Genomic DNA, 13,314 nt, shown 5'->3' with positions numbered 1-13,314 from the left:
AAGGCAGGCATTTTAACCAAGAATTTATAGAAACCGCTTGAAATGTGTCACATCAGGCGTCAGGGAAAAACCCTTGGCTTGATATCACATTTAATTAAAAAAATAAATAGATAAAAATATTAATCACTGCTAAATATGGGTATAGATTTCCTGGTACATATTGCAGTTCTTAATTTATATATAAACAGTACATAAGTTGTTTTTCTCTTCGATGCCGTCTTGTTATAACCTCGTAATTTTTTCATTTCATCGGCCATTTACAGATTTTTTTTTTTGTGTCCAGTTAAGTCTTTCACCGAAAGACAAGCCAAACAAAGGGAACGATTCTGGCGGTTTAGCATTTGGTGCTGCGATGCAGGAAAAATAAAATGAATTAGATATCGTGGCCTTCGAGAACGCCTCGGGAAAACCCAACCTAGTTTTATATCCTGAACAATTTATTGATTAATTCGATCAAATTGCACACACACGAGTCATTGTTCAAGAGCTTCGTCGGAAATATCCGCTTTGACGCTGAAAGCCCCCAATCCGCGTGGTCAAACTCGCAAAAAAGCAGCTGCCCGACGCCAGACTTGAAGCCGATTCTGTCGGGGGGAGATACGAACTGCAGAAAGGTTCGGCTCCACCTGGTGCTCTGATACAGAACTCAAGCAAAAACAGGCGACTTAAAAGGGCATTTGTTAAAATGATTTTTGTAGATATGCCGCAAGACGGACTCACACACGTCCGCACTGGCGACCAAACAACCACGGGAATTCCACTCCGAGCCTCAGAGCAAACACTTCAAATAATAACTCGAGCTGTCCCCGGAGCAATGGATCATTAAAAATGTATTCAGGAGGTGAGACGACGACGAGAGGAGGTCACGTGGTTTATCTGTTTTCTTTCTCTTTTCATGAGGCCCCAAAAAAGATGGAGCTCTGCCGATGCCCCGGGCGGCCGTCAGGCTTTCAGTTGTTTTTTTTTCGCGAGGCGAGCGTTGCAGGATGTGCACTTTTCGGCCTTCGAGATTCACACGCACGCACTTTGAAGTCAGAGGTCGTTCCAGCGGTTTGATGTTATGTAACAACTATCATATCCTCAACTGAAACCTTCTCCATGTGCTGCATTTAGTTTTTAGTTACTTTCAATAGATTTGGAATTTAGATTAGTGCCCTTAGGTACGTCTCATGTCTTTATTGCAACTTAGTATTTCAACCCTAAACGCCATCTCTTTCTTTCATTCATTCATTATCTAAATCACTTATCCTACGCTAAGTGTTGGGGGTTGAAATTAGAGACATATGACCATTCACTCACCCATTCACATTTCATGTAGTGACATACAAGCAATCATTCACATGCCATATCAAGCCATATCATCCTGTCATTCACATGTCATGGGGACTGATTTATATGGACACACATCATATGAACATATACAACCAGTCATTATTTCATTCACTCATCATGCGGAGACATACAACCATTCACCACCATGTTTTTGGGCTGATGGAAGAAACCCCAGATCCCTGGACAAAACCCACGCAGACATTGTGATAGAACACGCATCGATCCAGGGACCTTCTTGCTGTGAGGCTGAAGCGCTAACCACTGCGCCTCCTCACTGATGAATAATTCTCTCACTATTCTCGGGTTCAATCAGGGGAATCTACTAACACACTGTATAAAAGAGGAAGGGGGGAGGCGCTTTATGAAAGGTGAAACTACTGAAACGAGACGGAGCGCCTCAAACTTAAATTCTTCATAAATCAGAGATGTGATACAATTCTGACTTTTTCAATTTGAGGGTTCATTCAAAAACATTTTTTTTTCCCCCCCTCGGTACACTTTCCTCAATAGCTTGAGCCTTCAATCATTTTTGTCCAGGATACGTCCACAAACTTGGGGTTTTTAACAAACAACAAGTGGATGATGTCATACTTTTTAACGCCGGCGTCTTCAAACCGCTGCGTGGCGGTGATGCGGAGCAGAGCAGCGGGCACAGCCGAGAGTGGCTGAGCTTGGCAAACTGAGATGCTTCTTCTGGAGTGATCACTCATTTATCCATTGTGCTTTGCATATTGAAACCGGGCACACGGCCCAGAACAAAATATTGGACAAATTAAGCTGTGTGTGTGTGTGTGTGTGTGTGTGTGTGTGTGAATGTGTGTGTACATGTCTAGGAGTGGTTTGGATTGGAGAGACGAAGTGCTATGTGTGCTTATACTGTTTGTATGAGGTTATGAGAGTACTTGGTGTAAGTACAATGTACTTATCCCCAAATTTACTCACATACTGTAATAATTTCAGAGCATATGAAATTAATTAATTTATTCATTATCTAACCTAATCCAACCTAATCTAATCTAATCCAGGGTCGTGGGGGGAGGGAAGGGGGCTGGAAGCTAACCCTGATGTCACTGGCCGAGAGATGGGGTCACAAGTCGGTCATAGGGCCACATATAGACACACAACCATTCACTCTCTCATTCACACGTTGTTTGAAAACATGCTATCGTTCACTCTGTCATTCACAGGGAATGTATAGAAACATAACCATTCAGTCACTCATTCACACATACAAAAAAATGCCACCATTCACTCACTCATTCACACATAATATTGAAACCAGTGATGTGGAGTCAGGGGAGGCTTGCCAATCTCGGAAAGAAAAAATGTCAAATGAAAAAAATAATTAAGTGGTTTTATTTATCAGTGGTTTGCACTATAAAAGTATTTTTCATTTAACTTACCCCTCTGTGAGCTGCCTTACCCTGGTGGAGGGGTTTGTGTGTCCCATGTTGGGCTATGTTGTCAGGGGCTTTACGGTCTCAGGTGAGGGAACAGACAAAGCGCAGCTCAGAGGACCCTCCTGAAGAAGAAAAACATCGGTCTTCCCTTGCCTGGACGCGGGTCACCGGGGCCCCTCTCGGAGCCGGGGGCGGGGCTCGATGGCGAGCACCTTATGGCCAGGCCTTCACCCATGGGGGTCAGCCAGGCACAGCCCAAAGGACTGACATGGGTCCCTCTTCCCCTGGGCTCCCTACCCACAGGAAGGGCCAAGGGAGTGTGCAGTGCGAGCCGGGCTGTGGCCGAAGCAGGGGACCTTGGCGGCCCGATCCTCAGCTGCAGAAGCCGGCTCTTGGGATATATAATGTCACCTCTGTGGCCGGGAAGGAGGCCGAGCTGGTGCACGAGGCTGAGAGATTCCGACTATATAGTCAGAGTAGTCGATATAGTCGGACTCTCCTCAACGCATCGGGTTTGGAACCTGGCTTCTCGAGACAGGCTGGACTCTTTTATACCAGAGTGGCACACAGCGAAAGGCGCCAGGCAGGTGTTGGCATTTTGATAGTACATTGGGGTTCAACCCGGTGGACAAGAGGGTAGCCTCCGCTAAGGGCGGGTTCTGACTATTGTTTGTGGCTATGCAACCATCAACAGTTCAGTTTACCCACCCTTCTTAGGCTCCTAGAGGGGCTGCTCCTACTGGGGACTTCCTCATTCCTCATGCTCTCGTGGGCAATGACAGTGCAAGCTTGAAGGGCGTGATTGGGAAGAACGACCCCCTCGATCTGAACCCGAGTGGTGTTTTGTTATTGGACTTATGTGCTCATCACGGATTGTCCATGACGAACACCATGTTCAGGCATAAAGGTGTCCATATGTGCACTTGGCACCAACACAAGGTGGGCGGCAGCTGTCGGGGCAGCAACCCTAGAACCCGCTGGTGGACCCAAGAAGTGAGGGATGACGTCAAACAGAAGTAGCAGACCTACTGGGCCTTTCTAAGCTGTGGGGCTCCGGAGGCAGCTGACAGGTACGGCTTCAGTGGTTGCTGAGGCAAAACTCGAGCATTGGAGGAGTTTGGAGAGACCATGGAGAATGACTTCTGGTGGGCGTCGAGTAGATACTGGTCCACCATTCGGCGGGAAGCAGTGCTCCGTCAACACTGTGTACAGTGGGAGCAGGGTCCTGCTAACCTCAACTCGAGACGTTGTAGATCGCTGGCAAGAATACTTCCGAGACCTCCCCAAATCCCGTCAAAACGCTTTCCTATGAGGAAGCAAAGCCGGGGGACTCTGGAGCAGGAACACCAATGTCTGGGACTGAAGTTGCTGAACGAGTCAAAAAGTTCTTGAGTGATCTTTAAAAAGGGGGATCAGAGGGTGTGCTCACACTCCTTAGCCTCCTGGTAAGGTCTATTCAGCGGTGCAGGAGAGGAGGGTCCTCCAGATGAATGAACCTCGGATCCAGGGGGAGCAGGGTGATTTTTGTCCTGGTCGTGGAGCAGTTGACCAGCTCTATACCCTCGGCAGGATCCTCGAGGGGTCATGGGAGTTTGCCCAACCAGTCTTTATGTGTTTTATGGATCTGAAGAAGGCATTCGACCGTGACCTGAGGGCAATCCCATGGGGGTGCTACGGGAGTATGGGGTACCTATATATATGTTACACGGGCAGTTCGGTCCCTGTATCATCGGTGTCAGAGCTTGGTCTGCATTGCCTGTTGTAAGTCTTGGAATTATAGTATGCGGATGTCTCTTGTGAAAAATGCCAGCAGTTTCATATTTGATCAAATCTAATGTGACAATATTATAGACTAATAGTATCTTTGTTATGACACAATATTTTTAGTTATAAAATAAATCAATTTGAAATACATGAAAACCAAAAGCATGCCGTATTCCCCCCCCGAGGGTCTCTGTCAGGGAAAAGGCCGATGTTGTCATCGGAGAACGCCATAATGATGGCCCGCGAACACAGCTACTCGCCGAGTTGCGAAACGAGCAGAAATATTACTATTTAGGGTCATTACTGTCAGTGAAATGAATCTCAACTGAATTCAGGAACTCAGCTTATCCCCGAGGATGACATCATTTGATTTTATTACAAAATGTGGGTCAGCTTGGGGCTGACCGGCAGCCGCAGTAATACCCCCGCTCCTCTTCAATGGCCACTCCCTTCCCCCTGGGAGGAAGCACGCTGTTTTGTTTTTGTTTTTTTTTTGCCAACATGCAAAATTGACTTATGAAAAGCATATTCAGTTTTATTGTCATTTCTTTTCATTTATTTTATCAAATACATTTAAAAATAGATAAATGTATTTTTTAATTTTTATTTTATGTTACTATTTTTAATTTTTATCATTTTGTCAACGATTACCAATTAACTGTTAGCCGTTATGTTGTTGTTAATATGAGATTACGTTCTTGCTTCCCACCCAAATCGGTCGAGGCAGAAGTTACACCCAAAATTGAGCTCGGACATGTCAGACAGCGCCGAGTGCTTGCTCATGGGGGAGTGTTGGGTTTCCGTAAATCGTAAAGTGCTATCCAGAAGACCTTTACTATGTGAGGTGTTCACTTATTCATATGAAAAGTAATTTCAAAATCTTTTAGCGCAAAAATAAAATAAAAAAAATCGATTTTTCATCGCAAATTTGATTAACAGCACATAAAATACACAACCTTACGCCTGCTGCACCTAAACAAGTGGGAGCTGAGTTGTTATTATATACCTTTATATCGTATATGTGATCAAAGTATCAAATCAAAGTAAAGAAACTAAGATTCCCCCATTCATTCATTCATTCATTCATTCATTCAGGGACAGAAAAGGCTGCCAGCCACGGTGTGGGCCGGCTCATCAAGACCAATTAGGAGCTCAGCATCTTCCTCGAGGACACTTCTGTCCCTTGCTTGAGTACTCAGCCTCTGAGGAGGCCGGAGGCTTTAAGCAGATAACCCTCAAATTACTAGACATCCACTTCACACACACATGCGCGCACACACTCTGGGCAATGATTCCAGCACGGTGAGAGGCTTCTGCTGCTATTTGTACAAATAGCCATTGTGGAAAAAAAAAGAAGCCCTTTTTCTCCGTGCCAGCATGCAGAATACCAGGACCCTGAAGCGGCTGAAATGTGGAGGCATTAAGAGAAATGGGTACGGTGTAAGCATTGGAGCCTCGCTCCTATGGAAGCTGCACGGCGGTGCATGTTGCGTAAAGTCATTTGAATTTCGGATATATAGGCTTCAAAACTGTGCAGCATCCAGAGTGAGCACATTAGACACTCCAGCCAGATACTATTGGTTTATTCCTCACATATTTGAAACGAGCGGCAATTTCATGTTGCATTTTAAGACTTCAAAACTGTTATCTGACTAAATTGATCAAGATGTGATGGTTAAATCGATCATCTTTCTGAAATCAACGAGTGAAAAAGCATTATGAAGCCAGTGTTGATGTCAATGGACAGAAATTAACAATCTATGTTTTATTCTCATTTATTTTTTATTTTTTTTAAAAAAGACTGTCATTTCTTTTATCTTTGTGATGTGAGCTTTCCCCAAAGCCCCCGCTCCCAATTTTCATTTGCACATCTAATGACTTCAATCAAGCAACTGGGTCTGAAAATTGCAAAGAACCTTTAGCTCTATCATTACAGTCTTATCACCATAAATTAAAAAAAAAAACAATAAACATATTATCATAATGATCGTATGTGTAGCGATGGGCGTGGGAAGCCCAATTGTCCTCCAGTGAAAAGAGGCCGCCCTGTAAAGTGATCCCCGTATTAGCAATGTTCTCCTGCGCAAAACAGCAGCTGCCGTTCCCTCCCCTACATCTCATCCCCTTCCTGGTCTCCAGGCCTTTCAGCCCGTCCTGCTGGTGGTTGATACCCCCCTCCTCCCCTCTCCTCCCTCCCGAGGGCACAGAGGGCTGTTAGGCCACCATTAGTTCTGCTAATGGGCCTGACAACCGCACCACATCCTCAACGTTTAGACCGAGACCGTCTGGGATGGCGGGTATCGACCACTTCAATGGAAATGGATAGTTGGCCGATGGGACGGGAGCGAATCTGATATGTACATATGGGCACGGGCCATGTGTACACACATACACACACAGACACACACACACACACGCGCATATTATGCTGAATATACAAGAAGGTAAGTGGATGAACATACACACTTTAACCCCCGCCCAGCATCTGAGTGGAACAAATAGCACACCTCATGTAATTTATTTGAAAGGGTGTGTATCTGCATCTGTGGAACTTGAAAGCTTTCCATTTACCTGTGTATGTGTGTGTGTGTGTGTGTGTGTGTGTGTGTGTGTGTGTGTAGGGTGAGAGATCCTACAGTAAACACCAGCTCTCTCTATCTCTCTGGTACATGTTCAAAATGTGTGTTCCGACAACTTCATTTCAATACTACTCACTTTTAAGACAGCGGTCATGACGAAAGTATATTAATCCATCCATCCCTTAATCCATTTATAAAACTAGTCCATTTAGCGGTCCATATGTATGTACAGTGAGGCAAAAAAGTATTTTGGCAGCCACCAATTGTCTAAGTTCTCCCACTTAAAAAGATGATAGAGGCCCGTAATTTTCATCAGAGGTACACTTCAACTGTGAGAGAACGAGAGAAAACAAATCCAGAAAATCACATTGTCTGATTTTTAAAGAATTTACTTGCAAATTATGGTGGAAAATAACTATTTGGTCACCCACAAACGAGCAAGAGTTCTGGCTCTCATAGACCTGTAACTTCTTTTGTAAGAGGTGCCTTAGTCATCCACATATTACCTTTATTAATGGCAACTGTTTAAACTGGTTATCAATATAAAAGACACCTGTCCAACACTTCAAACAGTCACGCTCCAAACTCCACTATGGCCAAGACCAAAGAGCTGTCAAAGGACACCAGAAACAAAACTGTAGACGAGCACCAGGCTGGGAAGACTGAATCTGCAACGGGTAAGTAGCTTGGTGTGAAGAAATCAACTGTGGGAGCAATTATTAGAAAATGGAAGACATACAAGACCACTGATAATCTCCCTCGATCTGGGGCTCCACGCAAGATCTCACCCCGTGGGGTCAAAATGATCACAAGAATGATGAGCAAAAATCCCAGCCCTCATGAATGACATGTGAGATCTGGGACCAAAGTAACAAAGGCTACCATCAGTAACACACTACGGCGCCAGGGACTCAAATCCTGCAGTGCCAGACGTGTCCCCCTGCTTAAGCCAGTACATATCCAGGCTCTTCTGAAGTTTGCTAGAGAGCATTTGGATGATCCAGTAGAGGATTGGAAGAATGTCCTATGGTCAGAAAAAAAACCAAAATAGAATATTTTGGTAAAAAAACTGAACTTCTGAATAACACCGCACCTACTGTGAAGCATGGCGGTGGAAACATCATGCTTTGAGGTTATTTTTCTACAAAGGGACCAAGATGACTGATCCGTGTAAAGGAAAGAATGAATGGGGCCATGTATTGTTGAATTTTTTTATGACAAACTGGTCAAAACCCTCCTGGAGTGGCCTAGCCAGTCTCCAGATCTCAATCCCATAGAAAATCTTTGGAGGGAGTTGAAAATCCGTGTTGCCCAGTGACACATAGAATTAAGAATAAATTCTTTAAAAATCAGATATTGTGATTTTCTGGATTTTTTTTTGCATTCTGTCTCATAGTTGAAGTGTACCTATGATGAAATTACAGTCTGCTATTATCTTTTTTTAAGTGGGAGAACTTGCACAATTGGCGCCTGGCTAAATACTTTTTTACCCCACTGTATATTCATTCATTCATTCATTCATTCATTCATTCATTCATTATTGATATATCTATATTCAGTTATTCACTTTTGAACCACAATTATCATTGACAAGCCTACAATATGCACAACTATAAAACCAAAGTGTGACACAGGCCATTTGTATGTATACTCATTTATATTCATTCACAGGTGTATAAAATCAAGCATCTTGGCATGCAGACTCTTTTTTACAAATATTTGTGAAAGAATGGGTCGCTCTCAGGAGCTAGGTGAATTCCAGCGTGGAATTGTGATATAATGCCACCTGTGCAATCCAGTTGTGAAACGTCCCCACTCTTAATATTCCACAGTCAACTGTCAGCTGTATTTTAAGAACATGGAAGTGTTGGGGAATGACAGCAACTCAGCCACGAAGTGATAGGCCAAGAAAACTGAAGGAGCGGGGCCAGTGGATGCTGAGGCGCATAGTGCGAAGAGGTTGCAAACTTTCTGCAGAGTCAATCGCTACAGACCTCCAAACTTCATGTGGCCTTCAGATTAGTTCAAGAACAGTGCGCAGAGAGCTTCATACAATGGGTTTCCATGGCTGAGCAGCTGCATCCAAGCCACACATCACCAAGTGCAATGCAAAGCGTTGGATGCAGTTGTGTAAAGCATGGCACCACTGGACTCTAGAGCAGTGGAGATGTATTCTCTGGAGTGATGAATCGCACTTCTCCATCTGGCAATCTGATGGACGAGGCTGGGTTTGGTGGTTGCCAGGAGAACGGTACTTGTCTGACTGCATTGTGCCAAGGTGAAGTTTGGTGGAGGGGGATTATGGTGTGATGTTGTTTTTCAGGAGCTGGGCTTGGACCCTTAGTTCCAGTGAAAGGAACTCTGAAAGCTTCAGCATATCAAGACATTTTGGATAGTTCCATGCTGCCAACTTTGTGGGAACCTCTTCGTCCAACATCAATGTGTGACCTCACAAATGCAAATCTGGAATAATGGACAAAAATTCCCATAAACACACTCCTGAACCTTGTCGACAGCCTTCCTGGAAGAACTGAAGCTGTTATAGCAGCAAAGGGTGGACCGACATTGCATTGAACTCTATGGATTAGGAATGGGATGTCACTTAAGTTCATATGCAAGTCAAGGCAGGTGAGCAAATACTTTTGGCCACATAGTGTATATTCATATTCATATATATATATATATATATATATATATACATATATATATATATGAGTGAATGTACATACATATGGTCTGTGTCATGGAATAGTTCTATGGTGTATACATATATATATATATATATATATATATATGAGTGGATAAATATACATATAGTCCGGTTAGACTGACATCATATTGAACCCTATGGATTAGGGATGGGATGTCACTTAATATATATATATATATATGTATATATATATATATATATATGTGTGTGTGTGTGTGTGTATATATATATATATATATATATATATGAGTGAATATACATACATATGGTCTGTGTCACGGAATAGTTTTATGATGTATACATATTTATATATATATGTGTGTGTGTGTGTGTGTGTGTGTGTGTGTGTGTGTGTGTGTGTGTGTATATATATATACACATATTAAGTGACATCCCATCCCTAATCCATATATATATATATATATATATTTACTAATCCAAAGTGAATATATATATATTCACTTTTTAACCACAATTATCTTCATCTTTGACAAACCTATAATACGTCCGACTGTAAAACTATTCTGTGACACGGGCCATATGTTTGTGGATTAATTCATTCATTCATTCGATATCTACAAAAATCTATTTATGAATTTATTCACTTTTCATCCACAATTATCTTTGACAAACCTACAATACACTCTACTATAAAAACTGTTCTCTGACACAGGCCATGTAAATGTCTATACGTGTTGTAATGTCAGCAGATGGCATGAATGCAACCCTGCATATTCCCACATTTATCTAATGTGAAATACACAGCGGAGCAAACGTCACTTTATATCCATCCCATCTGACAACGGTTGTAACCGGTTACCGTTTCTACGGTTTCCGAAAGGAAGAACATTGTAGGTTACACTTAACATTGAATTCAGACTATAATAAGTCTGCAAAAAGATGAATGCGTGATCACTTGCCTTGAGGCCGACACGGGAAGTTAAGTCATTGAATCAACACAATCTAAGTCAAGGCCCCGGTCTATATGACCTAATAAAAACACAGGACAATAAAGAGACGCCTCTGTAAGATTCCTTATGTAATATTTCTTTAGGCTGGCTACCGTATGCATTGTGACTCGCGGGCCGGCTGAGATATTACCATTTTCTAACAGCTGAGCAACACTTGCGCAGGGGGGGAAAAAAAATCCAGTTCCATCCCTTCCACAAATGAGGAGCTGTCATCTGCGGCCCAACGTCTTGGCAAGCCGAGCGCTTTTTACTGCGGGTGAATGGAGGAGGAAGCGGGGAACCGGCGGAAAATGGCTCTCCCCGTTCCTCTCGATTCATTCCTCACACACACCTGACACACACAGGGGGAAGGAGGAGGAGGCAGGAGCATCGCCTGCCTGCAAATACTACTCTGAGAAATACAGGCTTCTTCGTGGACTAACCTGCTCCACCCTGAAGATCTGCCTCGGTCACGGGGCCTCAAGCCGCTGCTGGTCATTACACATTTATATCTAAACCAGAAGTCGGCGTGAACGGATCCAAAACTTCGAGACAAGACAAGCCAAAAGAGCGTTTTTTTTTTTTTTTTTTGCTATCCTGTCTCAGTCTCAGGCCTCCTTCAGCTATGTGCGCCTCCACTGGTCTGCTTTGTGTCAACGCTGCGTCCGATAGATCTCAATTCTAAAAAAAAAATTTTAAAAAGCTGGTGGTTGTTTTTAACGTGACTTTTTGCCTAAAAAAATCCGTGTATGAGATTTACAAGGGGTTTAAATCACCAGATTCATACGCGGCTTATTTCAAAACGCCCAGAATTCTCCCGGCACCCAACAATCTGGTCTCAAAACAGGACGAACCCGAAAAGTGACCTCACACATCGGCGTCCTCTGGGATGTTTCCACGGATTCGGTTGCCCTTCCACGGCGGGAGGGGGGGAAAAGACAACATTTCTCACCTGCAGCCTCCGTCTGCGAATAATCCCCGAATCATCCATGCTGGATCACTAGAATGCAACGTTTTTTTGTCTGTGGATTTCAGCATCAGCTGCAAAAAAAAAAAAAAAAAATCAGGGAATTGACCTTTTTCTCTGATGGAGGGGACGATTCTGTTGACTGTCCCAACAAAAACAACAACAACAAAAGTGAGTCTTAGGTGGAGGTGGAGGGAGACGGGATGAGCAGAAGTGGAGCTCCCGAGTTGGAGCCCATGCTGGCACAGGTGACAGCTGGAGGGGGGTGGGGGGAGTCCACGGACACGCTGTGTGAACAGTTTAAATCCCAGTTTCGTGGAAAAAAACAGCAGTCAATCGCTTGTGGTTCGCCGACCCGTGGGTCTGGAGGTGCGCGGAGGGCGTCTACTTGCTTCCAACATCCGGAGATGCTTCCGTCACCTCTCGGGCTGCACGCCAGGGAAATCCGATCCGTGTCATAGGATGCGGTACGAGAGCAGGGAAAAAAACCCACGGTGCTTCACCGCTGAGGTCCTTGCGTGGACGCGGCGCATACACACACGCGTACATACGCGCGGGCAGTCACTGCCGCCGCGCATCGCCGGTCGTCGGCGTCCGAGCGCCGTCACGGGATCCGCATCAAGAGGTGAGATCTAGTCGGTCGGAGAGAGGCGATGCACACCATGCAAACGCGCACACGCTCCATACACACACGCAGCGGTGCGGAGAAAACAACCCGATCGCTCCGCGTCTTCTTCTCCTCTACTCCGTCCTGGCGATGCACGGCGCTCCGTGGGTTCCACGCAGGAAGGGAACATCGACGTCCGGGCGGAAAATGATCCACGGCTGATCCACGCCCCCCCCCCCACTCCCACGGCCACCCCCATCCACCCACTTCGTACTACCGACTGGCGGTTAACCCCTGAGCGACCGGACAACTATCTGATCTCGAGGCGGGCGTGGGGAGTGGGGGGGTTCTCGTGGAATCACGCGATGACGCGAAGGTGACAGAGAATTTCCAGAGGCCCTGCTTCTCTTCCCACCCTCATAGAAAATTAAAATATAAAACATGTCATTGATTGAATATGTATATATTAACATATATACGTTAAATCTGTTAAATACATTACATACCCAATATACGAAATTATTGACATATTTATCATTTATCTCTTTCAATCAATTTATTTATAATTTATTTACATTTTTTGCAAGGATGGGAAGAGAAGAGGTGCCTGTTTCCACTATATAAACAATATATAAAGAGCGATAATTAGTTTTGATTTTGTTTTAATTCATTGATTCATCATCTATTTTGATTTTCTGCATGGATAGAAAGACAAGCAGTGACTAAATGGAATTTGTAGTATATATTTTTATGTATTTGAATATGTCTGTATGGATGGATGTACATTATATGGCCAAAAGTATTCACTCAGTAAAGTGGCCTACACTTCGTGGCTGAGTTGTTGTCATCCCCCAACACTTCCATGTTCTTACAATACAGTTGACTGTGGAATATTTAGGAGTGAGGAAATTTCACGAAATTTCGAGGTGACATCCTATCACAGTTCCACGCTGGAATTCACTGAGCTTCTGAGAGCGATCTATTCTTTCACAAATGTTTGTAAAA

General features: G+C 44.0%; 1 protein-coding gene across 2 annotated transcripts in view; it reads right to left on the bottom strand.

The window, feature by feature from the left end:
• Nucleotides 1-11,867, bottom strand: part of mast1a (microtubule associated serine/threonine kinase 1a) — a 78,058-nt gene extending 66,191 nt beyond the window's left edge. For both annotated transcript variants that reach the window (XM_086157037.1, XM_086157039.1), the window contains exon 1: nucleotides 11,688-11,867. In XM_086157037.1, coding sequence (XP_086013163.1) covers nucleotides 11,688-11,726 — 39 coding nt within the window. In that variant the 5' untranslated portion in view covers nucleotides 11,727-11,867. The remainder of the gene's footprint in view (nucleotides 1-11,687) is intronic.
• Between the last annotated feature and the right edge of the window lie 1,447 nt (nucleotides 11,868-13,314).

This window comes from Fistularia commersonii, chromosome 12, assembly GCF_037954325.1.
Source record: "Fistularia commersonii isolate RoL2024-O1a breed Wild chromosome 12, RoL_Fcom_v1.0, whole genome shotgun sequence".
In the NCBI taxonomy this organism is placed as follows: Eukaryota; Metazoa; Chordata; class Actinopteri; order Syngnathiformes; family Fistulariidae; genus Fistularia; species Fistularia commersonii.
The sequence above is the reverse complement of the archived record's forward strand: the minus strand, read 5'-3'. Positions and strand labels throughout refer to the sequence as shown.